This window comes from Babylonia areolata, chromosome 3, assembly GCF_041734735.1.
Source record: "Babylonia areolata isolate BAREFJ2019XMU chromosome 3, ASM4173473v1, whole genome shotgun sequence".
NCBI classification, from domain to species: Eukaryota; Metazoa; Mollusca; class Gastropoda; order Neogastropoda; family Buccinidae; genus Babylonia; species Babylonia areolata.
The window spans coordinates 11175640-11193428 of NC_134878.1; the positions used below are offsets into that span (position 1 = coordinate 11175640).

At 39.3% G+C, this 17789-nt stretch overlaps 1 protein-coding gene across 1 annotated transcript; it reads right to left on the minus strand.

Annotated features, from left to right (window-relative positions):
• Positions 1-2701: 2701 nt before the first annotated feature.
• Positions 2702-11655, minus strand: LOC143279721 (small integral membrane protein 7-like). The gene is made up of 5 exons (XM_076583835.1): positions 11519-11655; positions 8687-8728; positions 8203-8255; positions 6212-6302; positions 2702-3773 (listed from the first exon to the last, which is right to left on the minus strand). Exons 1-5 carry the CDS (start codon positions 11542-11544, stop codon positions 3758-3760), a joined length of 228 nt encoding a protein of 75 aa, XP_076439950.1. The 5' UTR covers positions 11545-11655; the 3' UTR covers positions 2702-3757.
• Positions 11656-17789: the final 6134 nt, after the last annotated feature.

The following is a 17789-nucleotide window of genomic DNA, read 5'->3' on the forward strand; positions in this document are numbered from 1 at the left end:
CATGGCTGTGTCAGTATGCATGGAATCAGGGTGGCTCTTTACATTGGCTACTTGGGTAGTGTGTGTGTGTGTGTGTGTGTGTGTGTGTGTGGGCGTGTGTGCATGTATCTGTGTGTCTGTGAGTGTGACGCTGTTTCATTATCACTCTTACCGGTGGAGATACGTCTTTCCTGGGGTTATCCAAAGTCACCTGTTGTGGAGGCTATGAGAGAGAGCAAGAGAGAGAGACAGAGAGTGACAGACAGACAGAGACAAGAGATGTTCAGACTGAAGATCTTCTCTTGTCAGTCTTTGGCAAACGGCCAGCTAGCTGAAATGCACCTCAGTTTTTAATATGCAAAGGGCAGGGAAAGAAAAACAGTCGAACTGCATTGCATGCACATTTTGAATATAGAAAAGAAAAAGGGAAAAGTGGACAGGGAGAGAGACAGAGAGAACATAATGCAAGATGAGACAGAGAAAAAAACAAACCAGTTTTATCGCAATTCAGTGCACACTCTTTCTTCATCAACAGCAGTCTGAAGCAATCTGAACAAAAACATTTCTTCTTCTGCCAAACAGTGAACCAGCATATCAAGAACAATTCTGAACAAAAATTTAAAAAAAGAAAATGTGTGGGTGTTTCATGAAATTAATGTGTTTTTTTCTGCGGGGGTTTTTGTTTACTTTCTCTTGCTGTGCATGTTGCACATAATTTGTAGTTCATTATATTGATTTAAAGATAGCAACATGCTAAGTAGCTGTATTGTTGCATGCTCACAGCATTTCAAAGATAACTCTCAACTCAAGCACTTACTTGATTTCCATCTGTGCTCTTGCACTCTGAATGGTGTGTCTCCATGTTCAACATTTCAGTGTCAGTTGTGTTATTTTAGATGAGTTGCATGGTGCCACTGGAACAAACTTGTGAACATTAAGTAAGCAGCTAAGAAATCATTGCTTTTTTTCCTTTCTACTCCAAACAGGTTCAGACATTGCTGTTGCTTTATATATACAGAGGTGACATCTATTATGGACCCATTACATTTTAGTACAGTGAAATACACTAAATGAAAGAATTATGCTTTATTGAAAAGTGATATGGTGTTGAACATTTTGACCACACTGATTTGGTTATGAGTTTCAGGTTTCTTTAATGGCTTGAATGCACAAAATAAAATGACCAGTCATGTATGAATTATTTGTCATGAGATCGATCCAAACTAAACACATCACAGAGGTCAATCATTAACAATCTGAAAAAAAAAACGTATTTTTGATAAGAATAAAAAACAACAAAAAATCAAACTCAATCTATAACATAACAAAAAGTGAAAAGTTTAGTATCAAGGCTTTCTTAATGAATAAACAAAAAGGTATCCTTGCGTTATTGCAATAAAATTATCAACCAAGTACATGTTACATATCACATTCATTCTTATTTTCATCTTGTGATGAGTCAAGAAGCAGATCACAGTCTCAACTCTTTTTTGGTTATCATTTCATTGTTAAAGATTAAATACAGCAACTTCATGGGTAAATTGATTTTTTACAATATTTTTCTTTATAATATTCATTTGTGTGTGCGTGTGTGTGTGTGTGTGTGTGTGTGTGTGTGTTCTTTTTTACTATCTATCGTTAAGACCAAAGTGACAAAAACTGTGTTGCATGATAAATATGAAGAAGGGTTTGAAACTACTAACATACATTGTACATATTACATTGTCAAGAGTATTGGTATTCAGACCGGGGAACTGGTATCTCGGAGTATGTAATGTGTACATGCAAATTTGGATTTGAAACATTTTTGAAGAAAAAGAAGTTGCAAACATATCTTGTGTGCGTGCAGACTCTCTCTCTCTCTTCTCACACACACACACACACACAATCTGAAGTCACAATAAATACAATTTTCAAACCAGTACATAGAAACCCATCTCTTTAATGTTTACCAAAAAACACAGAAACAAGCCAGAATTATCAAAATATGTTCTACTGTACAAAAACTATGAGAGTCTGAAAAGTATTTATAAATGTAACAGCAAACTCCACCTAATTCTATACTGAAAAGACAAGAAATCCAATCAATAATACCCACAACTCATCTGAAACTGAAATAAAATAACTGAGAGATAATCAAACTCAAAAAGCCACTGAACACAATCTTTATGCTCTAATGGAAAAAGATATTTTTTCTTTCTTTTTTTTTTTAGACAAAGTAACACATCTACTTCCATTGCATTCTTTTGACAAAAGAGAAGACAACAAAGAACAATACACAAGTAGATCAGAGAATTTCACCAAAAAAATTAATGAAGCATGATATGAATTTTTAATAACATCAGAAACAATCATATGTCAATGTAGTGATGCATTAAACAGATTCTCCAAAATTAAAACTCGCTGTTCTATTGTCATTTTCAACATAAAATATTGCTGCTGGATTCGACACAGTGCCAGTTACATTTGACAGTGGACATTCATAAGACTGAATTAAGTGAACTGTAAGTAAAATTTTACAAGTACCATATTCACATGCTCACACATGCACAAACACATGCACACACATACACATATGCACACGCAAGTTCACACATGCACACACAAAAGAACAAGTGTTCACATACATATTTCCAGGGATACATGTATCCAAGCACAGAATTCATATATAGGCAAATTACAAACCTTTACACACAGATAAATGATATCAAAGCAGGCTCAAGTATGTTTTCAAGGGACTTTTGAAATGATTGACATTCACATGTGCATCCCAACTGTTTTCAACACAAAGCCATCTGCACAATTTCTATGAGGCCAATATACATGAGTATGTTTTGGCTGGATACTGGAAATATCTGTTGGCTGTAGCAAAAATAACTCGAGTCCACAGTTCTTTTTCCAAGTAAATAACATGAAAATAACCAATCTTAGAACAAGGGTCCATACACTCTATCTGCTAAGCCACTAAGACATGTACATCTCATTTCCTTGAAAATAAACAAATAAACAAATATATATCAGTAATAATACAGAAAGATAGATATACTGTATTCATTTGGGGTTTATGTAAGATCAAACATGTAGAATGCAAACCTTGATTTAAAAAAAAATGAATAAATAAATATTTAAACAGCAAAACCAGATAGTTGCAAACAAACACATAGATCAGCTGCAACTTTGGTCTGTGCCAAATCAATCTTGATTAAAGTGAAACCTAAATCAGCTGTCCGTTTATTTCCTGTTCCAATCGTCTGTAATTTTTCTTTCTTTTTTTTCCCCTTATTGTTTTGTTGTTGTTTTTTGCAATGTTTTTCACTATTTTGTGTTTTTGTCTTGCTTTTGTGTTTGTTTGCCCATCTCATTTTGCTTTTGATTTGTCTGTGTGTGTGTGTGTGTGTGTGTTTGTCTGTGTCTGTGTGTCTGTGCGTGCATGTCTGTGTGTGTGTCTCTGTGTGTACATTTTCCATTGGCTGGCCATCCAGCTCACTTAATGTTTCATAATATAAAAAAAAAACAACCATTGTGACATACTTGTCACTTCTAACTGCTACAAAACATTCACATCTCTTTCCTATCATTTTCCAACCATTCACAAGTCTTCGCACAGAAAACATTCCGGTATTCTGATGAACATAATGAACAAAACCGCATACATAGAACATACTTGTTTTAACCGGCATTCCCAATCTGTACAAAATCTGCAGAAAGACAAAGGGCAGGCTGGTTTTCTGTCCCATCCATGAGTAGAGGAGATTCCTTGTCAGTCTTCTGCATGGTCCTAGTGTCCAAAGAAACTGAAAGGGAAAACAGAGTAAAAAAACAACTTTGAAATGAAGAAAAAAAAAACTACAAAGGATGATGCAGTTGTAATGCACTGTTGCATGCCATGATGCATAAACGCTTTCACACATATACATCATAGACATGCATGCATGTATCAGATCTGGGCAGACAAAAAAGAAAAAAAAAGATAGAGACAGAGAGAAAGACAGACAGACACAGACACATACAGAGGACAGTGAGAAATAGATATATATCTAATTATATAGTATTATCTTGTGCTGCTCTCTGAGATAGGAGTGAAAACAATGACAAACTGTCAGCTGTGGGAACAGAATGTTGGAAGAGTTGTGTCCCTTACACTGACATGTGCATGATCTGCTTTTCACTTTCAGTGATTTCTTTTTCTCCAAGAATTCAAATAAAATAATCGTTAGATTTAAAATAAAAAAAATTTAAAAAATAAAAAATTCGGAAAGAGAAAACACATACTCATATGGGCTTTCAACATGTTCTACACAAGCATAATAGCTTACTCTATCTGTATTCTTTTCCAGTATAATATGGTTTCCTCCCTGTTTTTATTTGGAGTCACAACATACAGTAATAAAATATGACAAAAAAAGAAGAAAATACAAATGACATAATCTAAAATAAATGAATAAATAACACAGATAAATATATAAATACATACAAATGCCAAATCGTACAATGAAAAATATAGCCTAGTGCCAACTCTGGACAAGCTGAAAGGAAACATCAAAACTTGTCCAAGAAAGAATTTTCATTCACACATAAAATAATGTTAAAGAAATTGATTTTTCTTTATTTACTTTCTTTGGGAGAGGGGGGTGGGGGTGTGTCTTTTTTTCTGTTTTTTGAAATAATGTTAAAGATTTTTTTTCTTACTTTTTTAACTTTCTTTTTCAGCTCTGTTGAAATTATAGAACATGCTGATAGTGAGTCGGGCAAGAAAACAACAACGCTTTTGATTTCAAATTAATAATTAATGCACATGTATAAGTAAGAAGATGAAAATTATGATTTTGCACCAAGTGTATTATTTCCATCAAAATTTTTTTAATTCTGGCCGCCCCCTCCTCCTATGTACGTCCTTACAGAAAGACTTTCTACACACACCACAATGAACAGATGTGACTATTCCATCTAAAGATGCTGTATTTTTTGAAAGAAGAAAGAAGGGAACTTCACTAGGCAACAAAACATTGCACGATCGTTCTTCACTTCCATGTCAGCATGACAAAAGAGTTCCTAGCATGAGATGCCATGTAGTCTACAGAACCGCACTTTCACTGGAAAGCTAGGAAACAGACATCGATGTCCATCAGGTTCCGTCTCAGCAGGCGTCCTGATTCAACAATCCTTGATAAAACCAGAGAGAACATAGCTATTTTATAAGGCCTAATAAGCGATAATATGTTGTTGAAATTGTTACCTCTTTTTACCAGTTTTATTTGGCAAAATCCAACAGAAGCGATAAATGGTGTGATAGATCACATTCATGTGAATGTATGTCCATGTATAAGCTTTGAGACTGTTAAGCTTATACGATGTGTGCACTTTGATGTCAATGAAAATTGGTTGGTGTATGTTAGTCATCAGTTTGGTTTTTCTCCGCACTGATTTGCATTCCATACGATGTGGAGGCTTTGTCTAGATGTTTGACCAGGCTTGCCAGTTCTTCTTCTTTTCCAGCCAGTCCATCAATGTCGTCGGCAAAACGAAGGTTTGTGATTGTTCTGCCGCCTATGCTGACTGTTCCTACATGCTCTTCCAGTGCGTCAGTCATTATTCTTTCTAAGAAGATGTTGAAGAGTGTTGGGGAGAGTAGGCAGCCTTGTCTTACTCCGACTGTGGTTCTGAACCAGTCCCCGATGCTATTGTTGAGGTAGACGGCGCTGGTGGCTTTGTCATAGAGGTGCTGTATCAGTCTGATCAGGTTGGCGTTGATGTTGTACAGATTCATGGTAGCCCACAAAGCTGCATGCCAGACCCTGTCAAATGCCTTCTTAAAATCAATGATGTTCCTTGATCAGAAGCAAATGATGCAAAACAGTGGGAAGAGCAAACGCAGATGACAGTTCAGAGGTTTTTCATTCTGACAGGAATAAATTGTTGAACTCTTGTTGCCGAAACCTTTACTGCCACTTGGACACTCTCAACGAAGATTTTGCACGCAAAGTGTATATAATTTCCATGCAAAATTTTTTTTAATGCATCTGGCACCAGGCACCCTCCTACCTATGTACACAACTTACAGAAAGGAACTTTAACAACTACTACCTACACCAACACACTGAAACAGTATGATGAAGCTATTCTTGGATCTCAGAAGACCTGTATCTTTTTGAAAGAAAGAAAGAAAGAAACTGACAAACAGCAAAACAAAGAACATGAAGAATGACAACAGAAATCCACCTAGAAACCTTACATCAACATAAGCAGCATGACAAAGACGTTCCAAAGGCCGATGAAGATGCGCATGGTTCGCAGACTCAACAGGAACTCCCGCACTTTATCACCTGGGAAAGCAGAAAACAGACAGTCATTTGCCAAACAGTTCCTGTACAAATGAAAGTCAGAAAAGAATCGTCCTGATTTCCAAACATCCCTTCAGCAACTGCAAAACCAGTTTAAAGTAGAACATATTGCATATAATATATAAACTAAGTGCCATAATAAAGCGACAGAAAACTAGTTGGTTGAATCACATACCTCTTTTTAACAGTTTCATATAAACATCATGGCTCAAAAACCACGACAGAAAAGCGAAAAGGTGTGACTAGAATACACATATATGTGAATGTATGTACCATGTATACAAAATTATGAGATGCTAAGCATATACATGTATGAATGTGCATATCCCCAGACCGTCAATAAAATTATTGTTTTGTCAAATCAATATGTATGTTATGGAAACAACGTTCTTATGCTTTTTCCACTTTAATCTATCCTATGCAAATATTATTTCAATCTATTTTTTTTAAATAACTTTTTTGATATGTTTAAAGTAGAAAGAGATGATATAGTTTGTTCTCTTTCCATCTCTCCCTCTCTCTAGGCAATGCCTAAAATCTTTATCCTTGAGTAATAATGTTTTTGAATCTCTCTCTCTCTCTCTCTCTCTCTCTCTCTCTCTCAGTGAAACAAAGTCAAATGATGTGACATAATTCACAAATGAAATGTCCTCAGATTCAGTATACAAGTTTTCCATGTGAAAATTAAGGAACGACAACTGATGTGGGTGGCCTTGCCTGTCATTCATTTTTTATAATGGTTTGTTATAAATTGAAAGTATGTTGATACATTCACCCATGTCATAAGGACCTCATGGCCAGTGACATTAAAGTGTCAAACCTCTCTCTCTCTCTCTCTCCTTTTCTTCTTTTTCTATGTATGTGAAAGTATGTATGTGTAATTTCTTTTTCTTACTCATTTTTTCTTTTTTATTTCATTTGTCTCCTTTTCTCTGTTTCAGTTATCAGGCCTACCCCCCAAAAAAAATTATGTGCCATAAATATGACTGATATGTATGGTATATAATGTATATGTGAATTTATTCAAAGAGAAATAAAAGAATAATAGATAAAGAAAAAAATGAAAGAAAGACAGAAAGAAAGGAAACAGACAGCTATGCTCAAATCCGAGATCCTCTTTCCTTCTTGTCTCCATGACCATTCACTACTCACATAGCAAATGTTTGTGGGTACAAGTGAACTGTCATGGGTACAAGTGAACTGCCTCACTTTTTTCACAATGACTAATGAGAAAATGTAAGCTTCTTTTAAGTGTGTTTCCAGCTATAAACAACTGTAACTGTAAAATATTCTAAAATGTCAAACTGTCACCTTCTCAGAGGTGTTCAAACAAACATATACACTTCATCACTACGGCTAGGCAAATGCCTGACAGCAACATATATACATTATTTGTGTACCTATCAGAGTGGATTTCTTCTACAGAATCTTGCCAGATGACAACACTCTGTTACCATGGGTCCTTCTTCCATGCATAAAAAGCATGCTGCACACTGAACCTTAGTTTATCATATCATCCTAACGACTAGATATAGTAGCAGATAAGTGTCTAAACCATTCTGCAAAACTGCACCACAGTTAACATGTATATCAGTATTGTAAGTAATTAAAACCAGTCCACACTTTTGAAAGTGGTTATAATAATTATTAATATACCATCTATGCCAAACGATGGCCTGCCTTCCACAATGTCATGCCCAACTTCCATAATCTCCAATACTCCAAAGACACTGGCCACAAAATCAGGTTTTTTAAACCAGTTCCACAATAGGCATTGGAATACTTGAAAGTTTTCAGAGCTTGAATTTGATAAAGTGTTTGGTATTGTTTGGTTGGTTGTTTGGTTTTAAACAAAAAAAAAAAAAAAAAAAAAAAAGCTCACCAAACGTTGGGTTTGCCACAGCACCAAATGCTCCCTCATCTTGGTTTTTCTTTCTGTCAAACACACAAAGCAATGACTTCTTCAACCACACTGACAAGAGCTAGGAGTATTTAGTACAGTAATCCAAAGTACCAAACTACAACTTCTTTCAATGACTTTGTCATCACCATACTAGCAAAACGTGCTTTCAATATTATATATAGCCTTTGGAATTTATAGAGCACTCTCACAAAAAATATAATAAAATACTGAAAGTTTTATCTCAACACAAGCTTGATAATAATAATTAACATCCAGTTACAAAAATACATTATTAATATTAGCATTTTTAATTGTTATTTTATGTATCACTGTATGCTAATGAACTGCAATGTTTGGTATAAAGTATAAACTATAACAATGCATTAAATGATCACTTTTTCATTCGTTGAAACAAAGAAAAAAAATCTGCAGAAGAAAAATAAAGCCTCTCTTTTATACTCACAGTCTGAAGTTAAGAACAGCACCAGCATTCATCAACAGTGTTCTGCACATATATTGAAAAAAAATGTTTTGAATTTAAGTTTCCCAACTTTCAAATAAAACATACATTCTGATTCTGATTTTTGGTGGGTCCTCTTCTCAGTGGGTCCCACCACACCCCTTCCACAGAAATATTTCTAAAAAAAAAAAAAAAAAAAAAAAAAAAAAAGACTACTGGGCATAACGGATAAATGATTAAAACACCAAACATACCAACTTGGGAGGGTGAGGCATGGGTGGTGGAGGAGACAGAAACCAAAAACCTAACATCAGAATGCAATCTGTTCAGTCATTAATAGTATAATCACATCGTATCAACTCTGTTCAACATGAGTTATTCTCAATAGTCAATTCTTCAAAATTAATGTAAAACCAGTTATTATCATCCACCAAAAAAGAACAAATAACTCTCTCTCTCTCTCTCTCTCTCTCTCCCTCTCTCTCCCTCTCTCTCTCTATATATATATATACACACACATACATATATATATATATATATATATAAAAGACACTGTATGCCAGTTCTATTTTGCAACTAACAAAAAACTCCAAAACAAAGAAAACAACAACAATATATCATTCTCTGTTCCTTCCTGTTTTATTTGACTTCATTAGTTTAATTGATAATTCCATTTAATGATTATTAAGAACAACAAAAACTTACAAATTTATACAATTCATTACATTTACAGTGAAAGATAGAGATTTGGGGATCTTAGTAAATTTTCAACCTTCCTTTACTGTACATACTAAAAAAACTGAATAACTACTGAAAACATGTTGTTTTTTAAAGTTAGCTCAGGACTTATGGCTCAGCTAATGAGTTATGTTTACGAGAAAATGCACAGCATATTATGAGTAATGACACAAGATATTCAATGGAGTTTTTTGTTAGTTGGTTGGTTTTGTTGTTGTTGTTGTTTGGGTTTTGGGGGGGGGGGTTTGTTGGTTTTTTTGTTTTTTTGTTTTTGATGGGGTTTTGTTGTTGTTGTTGTTTTTGATAAATGATAAAAAGACATCACAACTGTTGTCCTCTTAATGTTTTATGTTCAAAATTAGTCAAGCATGATTCCATTCATGTACTCTGTATAACTAAGGAAACAGTGCAACAAATTTAACAGTCACTGGAAGTTGGCTGTAAATTTTTATAATGGGACTTGAAACAAGCTAAAGATGGATAGCGCTAGTCACGTTCAGAATGTTTATCGTTTGAACTGGAATTTCTAACTCACTGGGTTTCTGTTGAAGGAGGAGGAGGGGGGGTGGGGTAGAATAAAAAGTCATCGGGTAGGTATGGGTAATTGCAAACAGCGTGTGATTGTGAACGATTCTGATACCAACCCACATTAAAGAGTTCTGAACGGTTGCATTTCACAATTTAACATCTGCTTCGACCTTTTTCTTAATGAATATATCCATTTCCAAGAACCAGTCAAACATCAGCTATTTCTGGCTATTTCCACACTTTTCTCTTCGCACACCACTGCCGACCAAAGTAACAAACGAGCTCTCAAAATCCTAAAATCAAGGGAAACAAGTTGTGGGACTTGAGCTTTGGCACAGTTTGAAACAGTTGATTTGATCGGATTTGTTGAAATCGCATTACCAGTGCTGGGTGAATTCAAGAAAGCATACTGGTGACAGATCAGAACGTCAGTTTTGACAGGAATCTCCAAAATAATGTAGCTTGCAATTAGATCATAGGATATCTTGACGTGAGTCTACTTGCGAACGATGCTGCACAGTCTCTGGAAGTTGGGTGTGTTGGTGTGTGGTGTGGGGTGTGTGTGTTTAAATGTCTGTGTGCATATGTGATCAAAACCAGCAATACAATAGTCTGGTGCGATGTTCCAATAATATGTTATGTCTAATGAGTTAAAGACCTGCTTCTGTTGTCTACATGTACCCAAAGCCATCGTAGACTTGCCCGTTCGCATTTACCCTCAGCCACCCCTGCTATTTCAAACGTCGACAAAACGTTGAAAAGAATGAGCAGAACTTTTCCTGGTGCAATAGTCGGAGGAAGCCTGCCGTACGACACGTTATCTTTACAGTACACACGTTGAGCTGGTCGTTTCAACTGGACCGTTAGCAATTTGGCATACCTACCCCACCTACTTCGTATCGAAATCAGGGGGAAAGCAGCCGACATACTATTTTCCCCACTTTCACTTTCACTGCGCTGACGGCCACAATCATCAATTTGATTTTTACGCCGTTTTTGTTGGGTTGCGATGAAAGAAAAACAAGCTACAGAAAGTGACAGACCTATTATTGAGGATGCAAACTTAGTCCTACTCTAAGTGGGTTCTCCGGCAGGCTACTATCACTTCACTTTTCGCCCTTCCGAGCTAGCCGGTCCCTTGCTGATCTAAGACAGCAGGACCCCAAAAATTAATTTTAAAAACCCAAAAATATTAGGGTAAGAGAGGGGGTGGGGAAGAGGAGGGGTGGGGGGGGGTAGGGGACCTATTATCTAATTAACTACTGATTGGGGGGCACCCTAGACTTAAAGGTGTCCAAGGTGTCTGCTGCTATAGCTGTTTCAGGCAGGTTGTTCCTGTCACGTATCGTTCTGGGGAAGAAGGAATATTGCCTGTATTGGGTTTTACACCGGATCTGGCTGAGCTGGCGAGAATGTTTCCTTCTTTGTCTGAGTGGGGCTGGCACGATGCAGCTTTTGTCGACGATCGCCTCTTCGTCCATTTTCCAATTTCTAATCATCTAAACAACCTTAAAATCCCTTCAATAATTCAATTAAAACGTAGCTAAATGAAGGGAGATATATGCTCACCCACAAATCACCAACTCAGAAAGCATCTTCGGTTCTGCAGAATGCTTTGCCAAATATTTTCCTCGAAAATATTCCTCTGGTGAGGTTGTTTTCAACACGTTGACATGTCAATGGCGATACAAGAGGCAGCACTCTGAATTGTAAACACTTTGATTTACTTCCCTTGATTCCAGTTCTCGTCCCCTCTTTCTCCCGCGGTTCCGTGTGTGTGTGTGTGTGTGTGTGTGTGTGTGTGTGATGAGAGCTCTGTGTGTCTGTGTGTGTGTGTGTGTGTGTGTGTGTGCGCGCGCGCGCGCGTATGAGTGTGCGTGTGCGTGTGTGTGTAGGCTACGAATGTGTAATGAGACTCGAGCTCTGTCCGTCTCAGTGTCTGCGTGTGTATGTGTGTGTGTGGAGGGGGCAGGGGGGGGGGGGGGAGGGCGGGGAGGGGAGGGGGATCAAAGGTGGAACTGAGATGAAGAATATGATTTCATGTGTCGGGACCCCCGTGTGCTATTATGCGCAGCGTTGAGCATACGTCAGTACATTTGTTTGTCAGAGTGTTGGGCCTTCATTCGTGTCTGTGTGAGAGTGCAAATTGTTGCCGCGGCATGTGCGTTGTGCATCTGTGTGTGTGTGTGTGTGTGTGTGTGTGTGTGTGTGTGTGTGTGTGTGTGTGTGTGTGTGTGTGTGTGTGTGTGTGTGTGTGTGTGTGTGTGTGTGTGAAGAGCTCAGAACTCAGTTAATTGTCGTAAAACCCATCAGAGGATTTTCCAACTAAACAAAATAAACAAATAAAAAGTAAAAGCACTATGATAAGTTGTGAGCACATGCATGATCAGTATCAGTTCCACGAGACATAGTGATGGACTGCAAGCTTTAAAGCACTCATATGCGTGTGTCATTTTTCGTGTGTACGTGCGTGCGTGCGTGCGCCGGTGCATGCCAGCGTGCGTGTTTGTGAGTGTGCATTTTCTCGCTTGGGTCGGTGAATTCGCGTGTGTGGGTACGCACTGACGGGACGGGTTGTCTGGGCGTGTCCTTTAAATTATTTTCTTTGGCGTTTTTATTTCAGTCACTGTGTCAGTTGCTTTCTAATCATTCCTTGCAATCAACCTCAATGTCTTTGCCTTTTCCTCAACGCCTGATCAGCTCACTGTCGCTGTGTTGCGCGAATGTCAAACACCAGCATGCAAATTTTGTTCCCCAAGCAGATGTGGCGCAGTGTCACGGTATATATGGATGTCTCCGCACGTTCTGATGCGTACTCACTTGGAACTGAAACTCGTGAAACCGGCTGTGTGTTCTTTCATCGATCTCTCAGTGCTGTTATAATAATGAATGTTTCCGCCGTGCCGTTAGAATTTCTAAAACGATTTTGCCGTTGTCTTGGCCAAACTTGACAAACAATGTCCCGAGGAAGGCTTAAGTACATGATGTCCGTGGAGTCCAGGACTCCGCCGCTGATGAAGGATGCAGAACGACAGAATCGATCGCCCAGAAACATTTAATGATGTTTGAACTGGGCTGTGCCCAGTGTGTGTGTGTGTGTGGGGGGGGGGGGGACTCGCTTCTTCGGCTGGCGCTGTGCCACTGGACAATTATTGTTCGTATTTGTATGTGTGTGTGGGGGGGGGGGGGGAGGGGTCGGGAGGGGGATTAGAAAGTTCTGTGTGTGTGTGTGTGTGTGGTGTGTGTGTGTGTGTGTGTGTGTGTGTGTGTGTGTGTGTGTGTGTGTGTGTGTGTGTGTGTGTGTGCGTGTGCGTGCATTCGCGCTCGGGCGTGTGGTGTGCGTAAATGCGGTATAGTGCGCAAACGCCTGTGTGTGTGTGTGTGTGTGTGTGTGTGAGTGCGTGCGCGCGTGCGTGCGTGCGTGTCAGTGTGCGCACGCGTGCGTGCGTGTGTGTGCGCGCGCGAGCGCGTGTTTGTGTCTATTTGTCTGTCTATCTGTCTATGAGTGTGTGTGTGTGTGTATCTGTCTGTCTGTATCTGAGTATTGTGAGTGTCAATTTGTGTTTTTGGTGAGTTTTATTCCTCCTCAACATGCACTGGAACTGCAGAATTGTTACACCCTTTTCACTGCTCTTCTGACTGAGGCCTGTCCTTGGAATATCTAAGAAACGGTAATCAAACATTTCCTCCCTGTCAAGTTAACTGCAGCCAGTTATTCTGCTCCGAACTATTGTGATCCATGCTACTGTGAGGCACGTTAATGCGCGGTCAATATGCACGGCGTTTGAACTTCCAGGGCGAAGTTCGATCAGTGCCGGGTGGCATGGATCGCTTCCATGACTGATGCTGTACCCAGCCATTGCATGGGCTGGACCATTATTTACCCAGTCATTACAGCGGATAGTGCGCTTATTTGGCGAGTTCGTGTTCTCCTCTGCATGCACTCGATTTTCTGAGGAATGGCTGCAGTATTTTTACAGCCGAACATCTACGGTTTCAAGTTTAGACGTTCCGCTGTTCTGGTTCACCTTTGTCACAGAAGTGTTACAGGCCTGGCAGATGAAATAATATCCATCCTGCTATTTATGTTCTGCTTTAATCATGCAAGACGTACAATATATTTATTTTTGTGTGCATGAATACAAGGTACACAACTTTCTAAAATACCACCATTGGCTTATGCTTCCATTAGCACAAGGTTCGAGAGCACGTCACTGAAATAATTTACAATGTTGAGACCGACATGTTATTTTGCACCAGAAGCGCATATTGGCCCGTCCAGGAATATGGAAGAGTTATGTTATTACACTCATTGTATGCCCTGTTTTTATAAAGATAATGCCCAAGATTTTTGTTGTTGTTCCTGCTGCTTCAGTTGTTGTTGTTGTAGTTGTTGTTGTTAAGAAAACCGATGAAATAATTATGCTTATCAATCAAAGAAGAAAAAAAAGGATGGATATGTCAAAACTAGCAGTTGTGCTGATGCTGGTTTTAAAGAAAAAGTTAACAAGCGATACACCTATTTTACAATATTCTTATTTGTATTCTTATTTGTATGACATTTTATGTTTCAATATTTTGGTAACAATGGAGACTCTCGCTTAGACGAACAGAATGCATTCTCCGTTGAGATACATGTTGCCATTAATTTTGACAGTTCAGTTCTGACACTCTAAATGACGATACGAGTTCAGAATTCAGAGAAATTCAATGGCGGTACAGAACGTGAACTGGACTCTGACATTCTCAATTCGACAAGAACCAACTGGACACACCAGACACTGACGTGCCTGAATGCATCCTGTCAGTTGGAATCATTAGTGACTAAGCATCTCGACCTGGTGTGACATTTTCGCCAGTTGGTCTTTGGAGACCATCCCAACGCCGACTGTCCAAAAGCCCTCTTGGCCGAGAGAGTGGGAATCAACTTGGCGAGACACTCTCCGCGATCATCAAATTCTCGCCCAGATAGTCGGGACAGCAGTTGCCTCCTCTGCCGTACTGATGGTTATAGGACACGACTGAATTGAAGCTCACGATTCTCAGTTCTGCAAATGTCGTCAGTTATGCATCATCCAAAGGGCCCTGATACCGACGGCAAAGGACAAGGATGAGAGAGGTTCCGTGGTGGTTTCCCATTCGCCAAAATATCTTGATACTATAGCTATCTTCTTTTTTTTCTCGTGGTGGTTTCCCATTCGCCAAAATATCTTGATACTATAGCTATCTTCTTTTTTTTTCTTCATATTTTTTCTTCTTTTCTGTTTTGTTTTAAAGGCTTCCAACTTCCTGTTTTTTGACATATTCTTTTCCTATTTCTTTTCTTTGTGCGCGTGATGGGCCTTCATTCTCATAATCTTTCTTCTTTTCTTTTCTTTATTTCTTTCTTGTTCTCACGCGTATACATCTATAGGTGCTCTCTCTCTCTCTCTCTCTCTCTCTCTCTCTCTCCTCTGTGTGTGTGTGTGTGTGTGTGTGTGTGTGTGTGTGTGTGTAACCATTTAATCCCTTTTCCTTTATCTACCTCTCTTTCGCATTATTTTTTTTTTCATTCACGCACAATTCTTTGTCTTTTTTCTGCTTGGTACTAAAACTTTTTATCATTCTTCTTCTTATTTTTTTTTTACAGGCTGATTCATTCATTTCTGCTATCCTCATGGGAAAGAGGGGCGCTGCAGGAAGCACTTACTATCTCCGTCCCACGTTCAGGGCTTAACGTTCAAGCTTTTAGTGGTAATTTGAGTTTTTAGGGAACCAGTCTCACAACAAACACAAAGCTTTTACAGTGAACAAACCGAGTTCAGTGTGTGGAAGGAATTCTGTTTGATGTCCCTTCACACATAGCACTACTCTAGATAGTTGTAGATATTTGGTTTAAGCCTTAATTTTTACATTTGAATGTAATCGTTTGAAGAAAGAAGAAGAAAAAGAAGAAGATTAAACAGATGGGAAAGGAAATTGTACTGTCAGTTGTGGGAAACAGGACGTTCAGTGTGTGTGTGTGTGTGTGTGTGTGCGTGCCGTGCGTGCGCGCGCGCGTGTGTGTGTGTGTGTGTGTGTGTGTGTGTGTGTGTGTGTGTGTGTTTTCAGTAGATAGCTAGACAACCGTAGCAGTTTGGTTTCGATTTATCATTTGTTCTAGGAAACAATAATCAAGGGTCAAATTTGAGTGTGAATATTTTTACAGCAATCTGATCATTTACAAATGTGCCAGAAAAAAAATGCCTGCACAATCATTCTGACGTGGCCATGATGGTCAACATGGGTTAAAGCAATCATCATCATCAACATCATTCTTGTAGTCTTCATCATCATTGATTGATTGATTAATATGGATACTTATATTGCGCCTAACCTCGGTCGGAGACCAAGCTCTAAGCGCTTTATAAATACGGGGTCATTTGCACAACAGGCTGTCTACCTGGGTAGAGCCGACTGACGGCTGCCACTGAGCGCTCATCATTCTATTCCTGTGTCAATCAAATTTCAGGTACACACACATACACACTCAGACAGACATGTAATATTTTACGTGTATGACCGTTTTGTTTATTTACCCCGCCATGTAGGCAGCCATCCTCCCTTTTCGGGGGTGTGCATGCTGGGTATGTTCTTGTTTCCATAACTGAACCCACCGAACGCTGACATGGATTACAGGATCTTTAACGTGCTTATTTGATCTTCTGCGTGTGTATACACACGAACGGGGTTCAGGCACTAGCGAGTCTGCACGTACATATGTTGACCTGGGAGATCGGAAAAATCTCCACCCTTTACTCACCAGGCGCCGTCACTATGATGATGAAGATGATGATGATGATGATGATGATGATAGCAGCAGTAGTGGCCATGTATGTCAAGCGTACGCCTTGAAAAGAAATAGATTCCGAAAGGATTTCGATCTTTTCCTGCTCTCTTCTCCGCACTTCACTGGACATTGAAACGTGAGACAGCAAACTAACGTCCTGTTTGCAGTTTCCCAACGCAAATAAAAGAATTTCAATGAAATATCCCATGGCAACAAAACAGTTGTCATTGGGGAAAAAAAATAATACAGAGAAATCCACTTCGGCAGACAAACAATTATTCATACAGACGTGAAAAAAAAGAAGCAAACACAACACACACACACACACACACATACACACACACGCACATACACGCACACACACACACACACACACACACACACACACACACACACACATACACACACATACACACACACGCACATACACGCACACACACACACACACACACACACACACACACACACACCACACACACACACACACACACACAAAGGGAGAGAAAGAAAAACATGGATGGACGCTGTATTGTGGCGATGAGCATATCCCGGGGAGAGCAACCTGCATATTGTGTGTGTGTGTGTGTGTGTGTGTGTGTGTGTGTGTGTGTGTGTGCGTGTGTATGTGCATGCGTTCGTGCGTGTGTGTGAGTGTGCGTGTGTACGTGTGTATGTCTGTGTGTGTGTATGCGTGCGCGCGCGCGTGCGTGTGTGTGTGTCCGTGCGTGTGTGTGTGTGTGTGTGTCTGTGTGTGTGTGTGTGCGACTGAGCTTCTGAGAGTGTTGCCGGGCCTGTTTTTCGTAATTTTCAAAACTAGTTTGTCAGTGTGCATGCATCCGCGCTTAGTGTGTGCATGTCTAGCCAGCGCGCGATCGAGCAGTCCTGAAGGGAGAGAGAGTGAAGACTTTCATAATTTTAGGACCCCTCGGGCAATTCCTTTTGATCTAACTCTCTCCACACCCGGGGAAAAATATCGAAGTTTTCCGGACCCGGAGCCGAGGTAAAAATAGCAGACGACGGGGCTCAATGGGA

Coding starts and splice junctions, on each gene's coding strand:
- LOC143279721 (XM_076583835.1), bottom strand. CDS start 11,544: ATGCTTTCTGAGTTGGTGATTTGTGG. Junction 8,729..11,518: donor TCTGAGTTGGTGATTTGTGG/GTGAGCATATAT, acceptor ATATATGTGCAG/AACACTGTTGATGAATGCTG. Junction 6,303..8,202: donor TGTGGCAAACCCAACGTTTG/GTGAGCTTTTTT, acceptor CTGCTTTCCCAG/GTGATAAAGTGCGGGAGTTC.